Genomic DNA, 13,912 nt, shown 5'->3' with positions numbered 1-13,912 from the left:
TATGCTAATTAGACACATAATTATATAATAATTAACTTAATTATAAACTAATTAACTCAAAATATAAGCTATTAATTAATTTAAACTAAATAGCCAAATATTTAAATAAAACTAAAATCCTTTTGAGGCAATTTTCGAACATAATAAAATATACTAATTAGACACATAACTATATAAAATATCATATTTATTATTTTGAAATTTATAAAAATGACAAAACTACTTAAAATGACTTGAAAATTATTTTGAATTTTATAAAGCCAATTATTTCAAATCGTTTATAATTTAGGAAGCTCGATGATTAATTTATATTGGGGAGGGTCAAAATTGGGCGTCAACAAGAAAAATACATGTTACCAGACTTCAACAGAGTCGTATTATAAAACTTGATACATTATACAGAAGGATGCCCTGTCTGATATATCAACGACTTTTTTGTTAAATTTGACAAATCTCTTTTTTATATTGGGGTTTGTCATGTATCATTTTTTTCGATACACATATAAAACAAGGGTTTTATAAGTTTCGACTAAATCTCAAATCAATATGTTCAAACTAAGATAGGGTTTTTGATTGTATCATGATTTAACCCAATAAACAATATAACACATCCAATTAATGTATCAGTCAATTTCAGTCTAATATATCAAACGCAATACAAATCACAAACAAGCTTAATAAAGATTAAAAACACATACTCTAGGCAATGCAGGTCTGAAAATAGCGGGTGTTGCTTTTCTTCCCTTTTTTTTTGGGGGGGGGGGGGGGGGGNCTTTGGTTTAGACGATTTTGGCACATCTTTGGTCGACTGATTAATCAAGTTTAATGAGTCATGCAAACTTTTTTATCTAATTTCTGCCCAATTTTCATCATCAGAGTTGTATATTGTTCGATTAGTAGTAGAAAGATTTGATCTAGGATTAGGATTCATATGTATCAAGAAGAAGAAATCGAAACAAAATAAAAATTGAAGGAAGAAGATGAAAGCTACAATGGCAAACTTTGGGAGAGAGGACGGAGAAGACGAAGTTTGAAAAGGGTTGGATTGAGAGAGAAAATTTTTGAAAATCAATTTGGGATAATGATCTGTAACTGAAAAAATATTGGAGTGAATTTAGGGAGAAAAAAAATAAGTGACATAGGGAATGGTGAAACGTGGGAGGTAAAAAATAATCATGTATCTGGCAGATTTGATATTTAAGTGAAATAAGGGATTTAAGTAATTTTTTAAAAAAGTATGGAAAAATAGATAATAAGGAACTTAAAGTTGTGTATTTAAGCTATTTTTCCTTGATTAAATTCAAATTCGTATAATATTGCAGGGCCCATTTTGGAGGGCAACACTCCTAACATGATATTTTTCATTTTTAAGGACTCAAACTCAATTAAGAATAAAGTCTTTTTTGTGTTGAAGCGAGGAACAAAGGAAGTCCACTCCTTAGCCCCCAATAAAATAATGAGTCTCATCAATTGTGTATTTGGGCCTTTGGGAAATGCTATTGCCACTTTTTTTTTCCATCGGTATCCATATTGGAACTTGTAGACTGCGCTTCGTGGTGCGACAGAGTCCGGGCACAAAGGGACTCTCACCTTCTCTGGAGCCTCCTTTCAGGGGACTTGCACCCGAAGCCATTAGGTCAAGGGCACGTCACGCATCGCGTCGCCCCCGCATGCTGCAGGGCGTTGCACGGGACGGAAGTTGTCCTCCTGTGCGCCTTGAACGCGCAGATGGACAGACTAAATTTGAATTCGCGACGAGAACAATAAAGAGCTCCCTAACAAAGACTACCAAGGGATCACTTCTCATTCAATTGTACTGAAACATCAACAATATGTTCACTGCATGAAACATAACAATTTGATTTGAAATTGAAGTTTTGTTTGGACATATAATAGGAATTTCTTAAATTGTACTCATAAACATGAAACCCCCATAAGTTATGAAAACTATCAAAAGTTATCTAATTCTTATATAATCCTACCAAGAAAGAAAATCGTAATTTATAAAAAAGAATTGGTATATTCAAAGGTGATGCATTGATAAATAACATATCTTCAAATTTCTTTTATAAATTACGGTCTTTGATCACAAACATCAAAATACACATAATTTTATAAAATTCACTAATGACAATAGCAATAACTAGCTATACTTTAATATAATTCTATCTTATGATACACATATCTCTTTAAGGCAACACTACAACAAATTTGGTCTACGGCCACACTAATTCTAAACAACACTTTAAAAGTGTTGTCAAAAGTATCTAAGGTAACACTTTCAAAGTGTGACCTTTGTACAATGCTTTTGGTAACGAAGTCTTTGGCAACGCTCTTGAAAGGTGCTCTTTAAAATTTTAGGCTTCACCTTTTAAGTGTTGCCAAATCAGAAAATAATGGGCAACACTCATTTATACATATGGCTACACTTTTAGTGGCGGCTATGTGTTGGCGGCCACAAAAACATACTAAAATTTTCTAATAAAATTTGGTTGAAGAAGTATTAATGGCGACCTATAAGATGTCGCTGCTAAGTTCTTTTGTGGCGACACCGTTGCTACTAAAAGTTGGTCTTTTGCGGCGATATATTATGCCGCAGCTAATTCTTTCCTTTTGATATTCAACATTATTTTCGTTTGAAAATCACATTTTTATAATACTTGTGGAGAATTTAGTTTATCGTATATTTGGTCTTTTATTAGGAATTGATGGCATCATTTTTTATTTTTCCAAATGTGATTTTATTTTTATCTTTCTAATATTTGTTAAGTTGTTTAAAATATATTATTTTGCCACATTTTCTTCTCTTTCCATATATTTCAGAATTATTTCATTTAAAAATATTATAAGATAATTAATTAATAATTTAAGGAAATATAACATACGATAATTTTACCTTAGTATAAAATCTTTTGATGATTAATGAATGACAAAAAGTTACATAAACATTTTTAAAGGACTTGATGTTTTTAAAATAATATAGATGATAAGTATAGTGTACATAAATTTATAAAGTAATTTTCATAATAGTTTGAATATGATTTTAATTTCTTAAATTAGATAAATAAAAGGCGAAAAACAAAAGATATAAAAATATAAAAGAACCCAAATTTCCTCCAGACATATCCCTTTTTCCCCTAATTCCCTTCTCTCCTTACACCAAATCCCTCTTCAATTTTGTAGGAAATTCGCCGTTTTCTTTCAATTTTTCTTCGCTGCGGTGATTTCTAAATGCTATAAGCCTTGTGGACTTTGCTCGTCTCCGAAGTTTGACAGAAGCAGCTAGACACGACATGCTTTCTCTCTTGCAATGGGTGAAAGGTATCATCTTGTTTGAGGTTTTCTTTTTCCACAAATCTTATTCAATGAAACCCAATATAGTTCTTATAAGTTTTATTTTATTTTCTTTCATTTATTTGATCATTTTTGTTGGGTTTCCATTTGTCTTAGAAATAATATTTAGTTTAATCTTCTAAAGTTATATGTTGAATGGATTGAGTGACTAAAAATGGAGGATGCCAACAAGAATGGCAAGATGTTGAGAATATTGTGGTAGAGTAAAGAACTAAGACTTCCAATTACAGTTTGAAAACTTATGGGTATGCCATTGATGACGAACGGTCCATGGAGTCACTCTTTTGTATTTTTGTACATATTGTTAGCGTGTCACTCATTTTGCTCAACAATACATGAATTGTGGGTTTTAGAATTGCATAGGATGGATACTATATCTGACAATAAAAATATTTATTTGTTAACTTCTACAATATGAAATTATGGCTACATGTTTTTGCATGATCTATTTGTATTGGCATTTAGAGAAAGCTATTGTCTCTTTGTATGCAATAGATGTCATGGTAATGAGGTGAATCTATCTAAATTCTAAAAGGTTTATCATAATTTGCTACGAGGATAAGAGTGAACATAATTTTTTTTGTATTTTTAATGTTAACTAATTGAATTTTAGCATGATTGTGAACCAATGATAATGTGTTAGGAGATTCTACACTTCCATTGGTCTTTACTAACTTGGTCATCTACCCATTGTTCTAAACTAGTTTATACAACACTTCAATATTTGAGAGTTATTTGATTCCATTTTATGCACTTAATTTGGAGACTTGAGAGTTGTTGGACTTAGAGGCTAAGATTTATCCAGCGAAGACTCATTAAGAGTTAATTTTGCCTTCTGTGTCCCACTATTTAGGATAGCACGAATGCAGAACTTTTGTTTTAGCTTATTAAACTTGTATAGAACCTGTGCCTTCCATCTTAAGCTTCCAAATTTTTGAAACAGTTATATGTTTCCTATCTAGGAAAATCATTTCTATTCATACTTTCTCCAAAAACAAGTAATGAAAATTTATAATCAAATAGATAATCCTATTGTAGTGTTAGTTAAAGGCTAAAGTACTCATTACCCCCCTAAACTTGAAGCTTTTTATTCGGTGTACACCTAAACTAAATTTTGTTTTAATTACCCCCTCCCCCTGAACTTGTTTATTCCTCCGTCGCGTACACCTTTATTGTCCACCTGGCGTAGAAATTGACAACACACTCTACTAGGCGCGTGAGGAAGTGATATTTTGCCACATCATAAAGCTACAACTGTAAAAAAAACGTAAAATCTCCATTTTTCTTTAATATTTGACATATTTTAAACGAAAAATAGGGAAAAATGAAGATGAAAAGTAAAGGAAACAAAGATTAACACTTACTTGGTAAGAATTTCAATCAAATTTGAAATTTAATCAACCAACTTCACATCTAGAAGAACCCAAATCCAGAAGAAGTTCCGCGAAATCAGCCCTTATTCAAAAATAACTTTTAAACAATGAATTTTAAATTTAAGAAATTTATTTTTTGCAATATTAATTTATCTAGGTGGCTATTATTTATCCAAGAGGAAATCCACATCACTTTTGCCAGCTGTCGCGCGCGTGTAGTCACAATAGGAGCAGGTGGACGAAAAAGGTGTACGTGATGGAGGAATAAACAAGTTTGGGGGGGGGGGGGAATTAAAACGGAATATAATTTAGGTGTACACCGAATAAAAAACTTCAAGTTCAGGGGGGTAATGAATACTTTTGCCTTAGTTAAACTATGTCTGAGGATTATCTTCAGATATAAGCTTTGAAGGATGCTTGATACCTTCCTCTCGGAGTAAATAAAACTTACATAGAATTCTAAAGATTTTGCAGCGTAAAACAGAATAGACATACTGACATGTTAACACAGCTGGTGAAACTCCTTTATGTTCTTGGACAATATATGTATTAGTATACTAGTAGCAAAACTCAAGTCAAGGTCATTCCTCCTATCTTTTACATTTCTAGTTTTTCAATGAAGTAGATGATATAGGATGAGATCTGATTTGTTGTTAAAAGTTTATTCACGCTATTACCTTGAATCAAGTGTCATGTTATAGGATGAGATCTCAGTTTTTGCTGATGTTGATTCACGATATTACCTTGCCAATTATTCATCTTTCTTATACTCTTATTTCCTGTTAGAAGCTCGGAGATCAGCAGAACATCACATTAGGGGCTTGCTAGCGCTTTGAATTTGTTGGAGGAGGCAAATAATGTTATTGATTCGAATTCCAAAGGTGGACCAATCTTATATGCAGATCTCATCCAGTTTGTTGTAAGCCTGTAAGGGTTTTAAATGCAAGTTTCTTGTGTGTTAGGCTTCACGCTTCTGCTAAACAAGTTTTGACTGATTGATATTTCAATATGCTAATTACAACAACTCTCGTTCATTTCATTTCTTTCTAGCTGCAACATTAATATGAATACACTTTGGAGGAGATTTACCAACAAATTTAGGTTCTTTCTTAATATAATTTGTGAGAGATTGTCTGGTTAATTTACTTATATTGTAACCAACAATAAGCAGTCTCTTAAATTTAACAGTTACTGGAGTCTTTCCATCTTTGACTGTTATTTTCTATCTTACCCTTTTTCAGCATTTTCTTTCTAAGGTCTACCTTCATTTAGTGACCACATTTTGTCAAAGGTAAACTTGGTTTTCAAAGCTAAAACTACACTGATAAGTAAACTATAGAATGTGACAAGCCTAAGACAAATAACTTTAGGAGTTCTCTTAAATATCATAATCCCCTAGGTTAATTTATGTTCCTTGCTGGAAAAAAATCACCCATTTTTCTTTGGTTTGATACAACACAAAGTCCAGTCAAGTCAACCTTTCTCGCTTCTGCAATTAGCAAATGTGGTGATAATGTAGAGAAAGGAACTTTGTTGTAATCTGCTTATGGTTCTAATGGACAGGTTATCTTTATCCGAATGTATTTAAAATCCCTACTTAATGAGGAGAGGCAAACAAAAGAGTGCTTAACCAATTTATAATCTTTTCACATCTAAATATTGTGCAGTCTAATATAATGTTTATTCTTTATCATTTTTGGAGCTGCAACATGAAGATCAGTAATTTATCATGACTTATGAAACTAGGATCAAAATGAAGAGAAATGCCTATCATTCATTTAGTACATGTACAATTATTCGATTAAGTAGTTGCTTCACGTTATTCACCTTCAAAAAAGAATGTTGTCCTTAAGATTGATTGTCTATAATTTTCTCTCTACACAGTGAAACAAATTTGATAGGCTATTTGGGAGTTCAGATGCCTGATCCAGAGGGAGGGGTGCCTTGGGAGGATAAAAGCAAGTGTGCAGGAAATGAAAGACGAATTTCAAAGGTGTCGGCTTGGTCACTCTCCAGGTAAAAGACTAGTTATTTTGGACAACATTTGGACCTAGGTATGGTAACATCTTCTTTTTGGGGCACCAATAATTTTGGAAAACTAAAATACAACCAACTAGCTACAGCTCAAATATCGCCAATGAACATCTTTAGTGGCGACTTTATGGGTTTTTGTGGGGACTTTTATTGCCACTGAAAGTATGATTTCTTGTATTGGATACTCGGACTTTTAAAAAATGTGAATAGATTCTTGTCGAATTCTCCAAAGTAGTGTATTTTTGCAGAATTCGACACGGATGTGGCATCAAAATTGAAGAGTCTGTACAACTTTGATTTAAGGTCATGTGAATGTGTACTTAAATTTTAATCCAAGTATATGTTTAGGAAAGAATATACAAAACAACCCTTCGGGGTGGCCCAGTGGTTTGGGCTTGGGACTTCCATGTTGGAGGTCTCAGGTTCGAAACCCCTTACCAGTGAAAGCAAGGGGTTTGCCTTCTGGGTCGAGCTCGTCGCACCGGNCGGATATGGCATCAAAACTGAAGAGTCTGTACAACTTTGATTTAAGGTCATGTGAATGTGTACTTAAATTTTAATCCAAGTATATGTTTAGGAAAGAATATACAAAACAAAAGTTGTTGTGTGAGATCATGTAGGTAAATTTTTGTTGTTGTTAGGTAATAAGAAGTTTTACCCTTATATTTTTGTTTAGATATATATTCTCTATGGATAAAAAGACTAAAATCGAACATGCAAGTGATTTTCGTGTTCCATGGTAATATGAAGCTTGCATATAATTTGTCTTTTATTGACATTTGATTTCAATATTTCTATGTTGTTCGGTACCCTTACTGATCAAAATTATTTTAGCTTTGTTGTTGGTAGCCTTTTGGAGAATAATTTTTTTTATGTGTCGTCTTCTGGGAAGAAAATCTTATGCAAGACTTGGAATAATTCTATAGCCACTGAAATAACTTGTACATTTGTATGAATACATACTTCTATTTATTGATTTTTTTTTCTAATTTTTATTTTCATTTTGAATGTGTAGGATAATGTGGGTGATGCAATTTTTAATGGTGGTCACAAGTCAATTCAATCGATTGAAGTTTATCATGAAGATCTTTTTGAACAATTACGTTCAAATTTACTTGTGATTTTGTGGAATTCATTACTTGTGCACATCTTGAAATATTGTTTTATTACTGTATAGTAAGATGTTGATTTCTCAAAGTTTAATGCAAATATGTATATTTTGAAATTATTATTTTTGAGTTATTAATTAGGAAATGTAGTTCTTGCGATCATTTAGATGTAATTTGTGAGTATATAGACATCAATTATGTGGATCATTGATCCTAAATTTTGACACGTATAATAGTTTAGGCTACACTTTATAAAATGTTGCTTTAGAGGATGTAACAAATGATACGTTTTGGAAGTGGNTTCATTACTTGTTGTGCATCTTGAAATATTGTTTTATTACTGTGTAGTAAGATGTTGATTTCTCAAAGTTTAATGCAAATATGTATATTTTTAAATTATTATTTTTGAGTTATTAATTAGGTAATGTAGTTCTTGCGATCATCTAGATGTAATTTGTGAGTATATAGACATCAATTATGTGGATCATTGATCCTAAATTTTGACACGTATAATAGTTTAGGCTACACTTTATAAAATGTTGCTTTAGAGGATGTAACAAATGATACGTTTTGGAAGTGGGTCTATGAGGTAGAAAAGGCCACACTTAAAAGTGTAGTTAAAGGTCATTAAAAGTGTTGCCATATAAGGTGCTAAAAGCGTGACCTTTGTACAGTATAGACACTTATTAGGCGTGGCTAAGAAGGCAATACTTGAAAAGCGTGGCCTTAGGTCAAATGTTAAGCTTGTTTAGGCCACCCCATGTTGCCTAAAGTCCAAAAGTGTGGCCTTAGATAAAAGGCTACACTTTTTATTATTTTAGGCCACACTTTCTGGGGTGGCAAAAGGCCTAAAATGTTGTAGTGCAAGCATGAACTTTTTTTTTACAGAATTCAACTTTTATATTTTAAAAATATTTTAATCTCAAATTCTACTTTTTGAAATATTTAAAATTTGAAATCATAATTCTTAATTATGTATTAAAAGTTGAAATCATAATCTCTATATTCAGACCATGAGTAACTTTTGTAGGACCATTAAGTAGTGTAATTCAACTTGGTTTAAATTTAGTTTTGTATCTTTTCAGATGACATATATGAGTCATCCCAAAAGTGCATTATATTGGGAAATATAGTACTATATATATAGTATCTTAATAAGTTGTTGAGTATTGGTTACACTTTGTTGTACCTATGAAATTGAATTTTGATCAATCACACAAATATTCCTTTCCCACAAATTCCAAATTTAAAGTAGTTTTTTGAAAAATATATTTAATAAACTTGACCAAACACTAATTACTGATCAAGAATGTTTTATTTATTTATTGGTCAAAGAAAATTATTTCTCCAATTTTTTTTATAAATAAATTGATTTAATTTTTTTTTCTAGGTTTATTATTATGAGTAGAAAAAATATCTTTGTTCATATATGATCTCTTGTCTGACTTTGGATTTGAAAGCAACTGTATATTTTTCTCCCATTAATGAAAGCAAGTGTATTTTTTTCTTTCAATTTGCAAGCAACTGCATATTTTTTTTCCTGTTTATAAATATGAAAGCAACTGTATTAAATAAAGTACCAAAATAGCTACACAATATTTTCGTCCATAATGCCATGCACATAATGAAATTCAACTACGAATATTTAAAAATAAAAAATTATATTTAAATAATGCACATAAGTTATGATAATAACTTCAAAAGAGTTTGTCTTTTTATATTCACACTCTTTTTAGTCTATGAGGGATAAAATTACTTAACAAATACACTCGTTTCTTTTGGTAACATAAAATCATTAAACTAATTTTATGTGCATTTATTTCTAACTAGTAGATGAAATCTAAACTTCAGATTTCACTATACATAGATAAGTTTTTTTTCTTCCCACTAAGTGTCTGTTACTATAATCAGATATTTTTTTCACCTGGTGTCTCGAGCCCACATTAAAGCTCGGCTGAATTTGAATTGCGTACTGCAGGACTCATTCGGGGTGACGCTCTCAATAAGACTTTCTCCGTACCCAAGGCTCAAACCCGATACATCTGGTTAAGGTGAAGTGCTCCCATCGATGCACCACAATTCATGTTGGTACTATAATCGGATTTCATTATATTTAACTTTAAAAATACTCATTTTAAAAAGAATTAAATTTAATACTCAATTAAACAGCACATAATTGGTCCTTTTCATAAAGTTTTTTTTTTAATTTATGGAAACTATTTTAATTAATAAGTCAAATTTTCAGTTTCCTACTCTACCGTGACTCTGGTACCGTGAGAATAAAATTGCAGAGCATCACCACTACTATAATCGCATTCATCATTTTTCTCAACAAATTCTACTTTCACTATAACTCTTTATTTTTTCATGGATTTCCCGGCTAACCGATTCTCCGGCCTAATTCCGGCGACTTTTAGTGCCGTTGTTAACTCGTCATGTCCTCTTTTAGGCTTCATCGGACGATTTTCTCCGGTCACCGGTGCAGCATCTGCCGCCGCGATTATAATCGTGACTGTCGCTGTACCGGGGTTCCTTTACTTGAAGAATAACAAAAATAAACTTCCTGATGAACGACACAATGTCCGTGGCGAGTCGACGCACGCTCCGACGTTTGACCCTCTTCTGAATGGTACAATAATATATGCTTTAATCGAAATAAATTTCTTTAATTTTGGTTGTGATGTTCTGGGTTTTGCCCAAAAGTTGTGTTTCTCTTATGATCAACATGTGCGTTCACACAGGGTTCAGGATGTAGAATTTGACATTGTTATTTTACCGATCCTAAAGAAAAAGGATCACATTTTCACATTGTTTATTGATCCTTTTGTTTGATGTTATAAGAAAAATTAGTTTGTGTTTTCTTTTCCACAAATTTGTTCGTGTTGAAGTTGAATAGTTTTCCTGTTTTACCAGTTTGTTTAAATGTTAACTTCAGTTTTTTAGTAGCTGTATCTAAGTATTGAAACTATTAGTTGAAGTTCTGCACTTTTGCCTCGAAATACTTAGCTCTTGTTTGGTCATAGATTTCGAAGTTGAAACTCGAAAACTTGAGTTAGTTGTGATTTTTTGAACTTGATGTTGTTATTGGAATTTTTTTTTTGAAGTTTTGTGAGTGGGATTCCCAAAAACCCCAAAACTGGAACTTGAATATTTTTTTGATCCAAAATCTGTGGTCAGACGTTAGCTTAGTAGGAGATCCTACTTCTCACACAGTGAAAATGAGCTATCTCAAGGAGTAAGGATAGTGGTTCTTGGGATATGACCGAATTCTGTGGGACTCTCATTGCATTCTATCCGAGTGAATTTCACATCTCAACTGTTTTGTGTTATAATTATGAGGAGGAGGGTGATGTGTTGTCTCTTCTTGTTGATGTAAGGTTATTTACTACGAATTGCAGATTGACTTAGAGAAACCTGATCAAGTTTCCAACTTAATCTGTTATAAGTCACCCTTAGAACTTCTGTACCCTTTTTTATGAGCTTGAACTAATTTTTTTCTCATTAGGTGATTGATTATGTTGATTATAGGTCTTGATCTTCTACATAGGTAGGTGATCATTCTACAGTGATGTTAAGTTGCCAAGATGATCATTTTGTATTCATTGTTTTCTGCTTTGAGTTAATCTCATGCGGTGCGATTAAAACAATGATTTGGAAGAGGGAAAATCAAGAAAATGATGGGGTACATTGTTATTGCTTAAAAGCAAAGCAACAGACCATTTAAAGAAGTTGAAGTTAGATTATCAGATGTACAAAATTACAGTCTGGATATGAAGTCTTCTTTAGACTCATGTCACACAAGGCTCGATAAAATTCATTATAGTTCCTCTCCTGGTCATTCTTGAAATTTTACTTCAGTAAGTAATGCTCAAATATATTTATTATATCCTCGACGTCCTTAACCTACTGGCATTTTGAAATGAAATTTAGTTTTGTTCACATACCAAGTATTTCTTCTGTAATCCACGTGCTTATAATCATGTTGCAGAATTTGTTGGAGAACGTATAAGTGAGATAGATGTCTATTTTGATGCTGAATATGCAGAAGAGTTACAACTTCATGAAGCTTTAGTAGCCTCACTTTACACTGGTCAAAGCAGTAATCATGCATCTGTATCTGCTCAAGGACTTTTGTCTGAAACAGAGATGTTGAATCTTGAAAAAGAAGGTGAAGATCAACTTAACAACTTCTGTGAGATTTGCTTGGATGACAAAGAAGGATGGGAGATGTTTAAAAATGACAGTTGTTCTCATTCCTTCTGTTATGAGTGCACTGGCAAGCATATTATGGCAAGGATATCAGAGAAAGCAAAAGTAATTGGTTGCCCTGGAGTAAGTTGTGGTGCTGCTTTTGATGTTAATGCTTGTAGGTTCTTGATTCCCGAAGAGGCACGGATCCAGTGGGATGAATCGGTATGTCAGTCAATGATTCTCGACTCTCAAAAACTGTACTGCCCTTTCCGTGATTGCTCAGCCCTGTTGGTAAATGATTCTGGGGAAAGTATAGAAAGGAATAAATGCCCTTTGTGCAAGAGATCATTCTGTGTAGTATGTCGAGTTCCATGGCATTCAGAATTTACATGCAAAGAATTCCAGAAACTGAATGCCAAAAAGAGGGGCAAAGGGGAAGAAATGGTGAAGATACTTGCCAAGAAGAAAAACTGGCAGAAATGTCCTAATTGTAAAGTATTTGTTGAGAGGACAGAGGGATGTATTCACATGACTTGCCGGTGTGAACATGAGTTCTGCTACAGATGTGGTGCAAAATGGACTGCTTCTCATTATTGCCGTAAAAAATGATCTTACGTTTGAAGCTCCATAAGGAAGTGACGATTGATGAAACTTCCTTTAGGGTCACTTTAGCTAATAGTAATAAATAGGTCGCAATTACTTGAATCTTTTGGAAGGAAACAGAAATGTTTATGATGTACATAACAATCTGGATTTTTAGCTTTTGTCCATGCTAAGTACTAACTAGCAGTGTTGGGTAACATAATAGCTTTTGCCTTATTTACAATTTTCTGAAGAAACTCTTTCTTGCCTTACCATGGGCAACAGAGGACATAGTAAGTTTTCTTATCTTGAAATTGGTAAGGAAAATAGTATACTTGAGCTCGAGGGTGTATTGGAAACAACCTCTCTACCGTCACAAGATAGAGGTAAGGTCTGTAGAAAATTGTAGTACTAATGTTTTTAGATTTGCTCTTTCTATTGAATTGTTTGAAACCAATCTACTAAAACTATTATTATTCTATAGGGGTTTCACAAGTGTTTCAATTGACCCCCTATGGGCCTAACCCAAGTGATTTGCACTCTTAGATATCTTCTACTTAGGAACAGTCCACTAAGAATGCTCCTCTTTTAACTTCACTCGAGTCCTAAAGTACTATGCCCAATGAGTTGTTCACGTGGAATTGCCATTAGCGATGCCAACTAATATTTGTGGTTAAGGTATTCTTATCTTCGGCCCACGAATTTCGGCCTTTTCTCGATGAGGATCATTCTTGCGACTTCACATATTTGAACTATTTCAGTCTCACTTCCTTCATCTTGTCCACTACTGGAGCCACTCTCATCTTGTCCCATACATCTTTGTTTATAGTCCTATTTCTCCTAATATGCCTACGCATCAATCTCAACATTTCATTTTCTCCACTTACACCTTTTAAACATGCAATTTCATGGAATGGAGAGAAATGCATTAAGAATGACCTAGACGTTCTAAATGATTGAGGTAATTATGAACCCCTAATAGTAAGGTTTTTTGTTAAATCAGCTCAACTTAAAATGGAAAAAAGTAAAATATTCTCAGCATAATAATTAAAAAGGACTAGACAAACCATGTGTCAAGTTGACGGAGAAGATGTAACAATTCGAACTATAGTGTTATACATTTTAATTCAACGGTTTACTAACTTATACGCCAATGATCCATTACTCTTCTTTTTTTAAAAAAAATGAAAATTCGTACTTTCAAACATGAATATTATTTAAAATATTTTTTTACAAAAAACATAACTAAACATCACTCTCTTTTCAACA

General features: G+C 32.7%; 3 protein-coding genes across 6 annotated transcripts in view; all 3 read left to right on the top strand.

Moving 5' to 3' along the window:
- The window catches only part of LOC125857041 (ergosterol biosynthetic protein 28), a 257,213-nt gene that overhangs the window by 58,420 nt on the left and 184,881 nt on the right, over positions 1-13,912 (top strand). The window lies entirely within an intron of this gene.
- Positions 3,125-7,965, top strand: LOC125857044 (uncharacterized). Of its 4 annotated transcripts, none has more exons than XM_049536716.1 (5): positions 3,125-3,321; positions 5,517-5,646; positions 5,778-5,828; positions 6,612-6,743; positions 7,777-7,965. In XM_049536716.1, the coding sequence occupies exons 2-5, from the start codon at positions 5,585-5,587 to the stop codon at positions 7,880-7,882; spliced, it is 351 nt and encodes a 116-aa protein (XP_049392673.1). In that variant the 5' UTR covers positions 3,125-3,321; positions 5,517-5,584; the 3' UTR covers positions 7,883-7,965. The 4 variants fall into 4 exon arrangements, with proteins under 4 accessions (XP_049392673.1, XP_049392672.1, XP_049392675.1 ...); XM_049536715.1 differs by having other exon boundaries at positions 5,514-5,646; XM_049536718.1 differs by lacking the exons at positions 5,517-5,646; positions 5,778-5,828.
- LOC125857035 (E3 ubiquitin-protein ligase RSL1-like) lies at positions 10,134-12,865 on the top strand. The gene is made up of 2 exons (XM_049536704.1): positions 10,134-10,499; positions 11,859-12,865. Exons 1-2 carry the CDS (start codon positions 10,238-10,240, stop codon positions 12,668-12,670), a joined length of 1,074 nt encoding a protein of 357 aa, XP_049392661.1. The 5' UTR covers positions 10,134-10,237; the 3' UTR covers positions 12,671-12,865.

Source organism: Solanum stenotomum, chromosome 2 (genome assembly GCF_019186545.1).
Source record: "Solanum stenotomum isolate F172 chromosome 2, ASM1918654v1, whole genome shotgun sequence".
NCBI lineage: Eukaryota > Viridiplantae > Streptophyta > Magnoliopsida > Solanales > Solanaceae > Solanum > Solanum stenotomum.
The sequence above is the reverse complement of the archived record's forward strand: the minus strand, read 5'-3'. Positions and strand labels throughout refer to the sequence as shown.

Bases quoted from the DNA above. Each gene is read 5' to 3' on its own strand.
- LOC125857044 (XM_049536716.1), top strand. From the start codon at position 5,585: ATGTTATTGATTCGAATTCCAAAGGTGGACCAATCTTATATGCAGATC. The intron at 5,647-5,777 runs GTAAGCCTGTAA...ATTTCTTTCTAG, and splicing joins CAGATCTCATCCAGTTTGTT to CTGCAACATTAATATGAATA. The intron at 6,744-7,776 runs GTAAAAGACTAG...TTGAATGTGTAG, and splicing joins TCGGCTTGGTCACTCTCCAG to GATAATGTGGGTGATGCAAT.
- LOC125857035 (XM_049536704.1), top strand. From the start codon at position 10,238: ATGGATTTCCCGGCTAACCGATTCTCCGGCCTAATTCCGGCGACTTTT. The intron at 10,500-11,858 runs GTACAATAATAT...ATCATGTTGCAG, and splicing joins GTTTGACCCTCTTCTGAATG to AATTTGTTGGAGAACGTATA.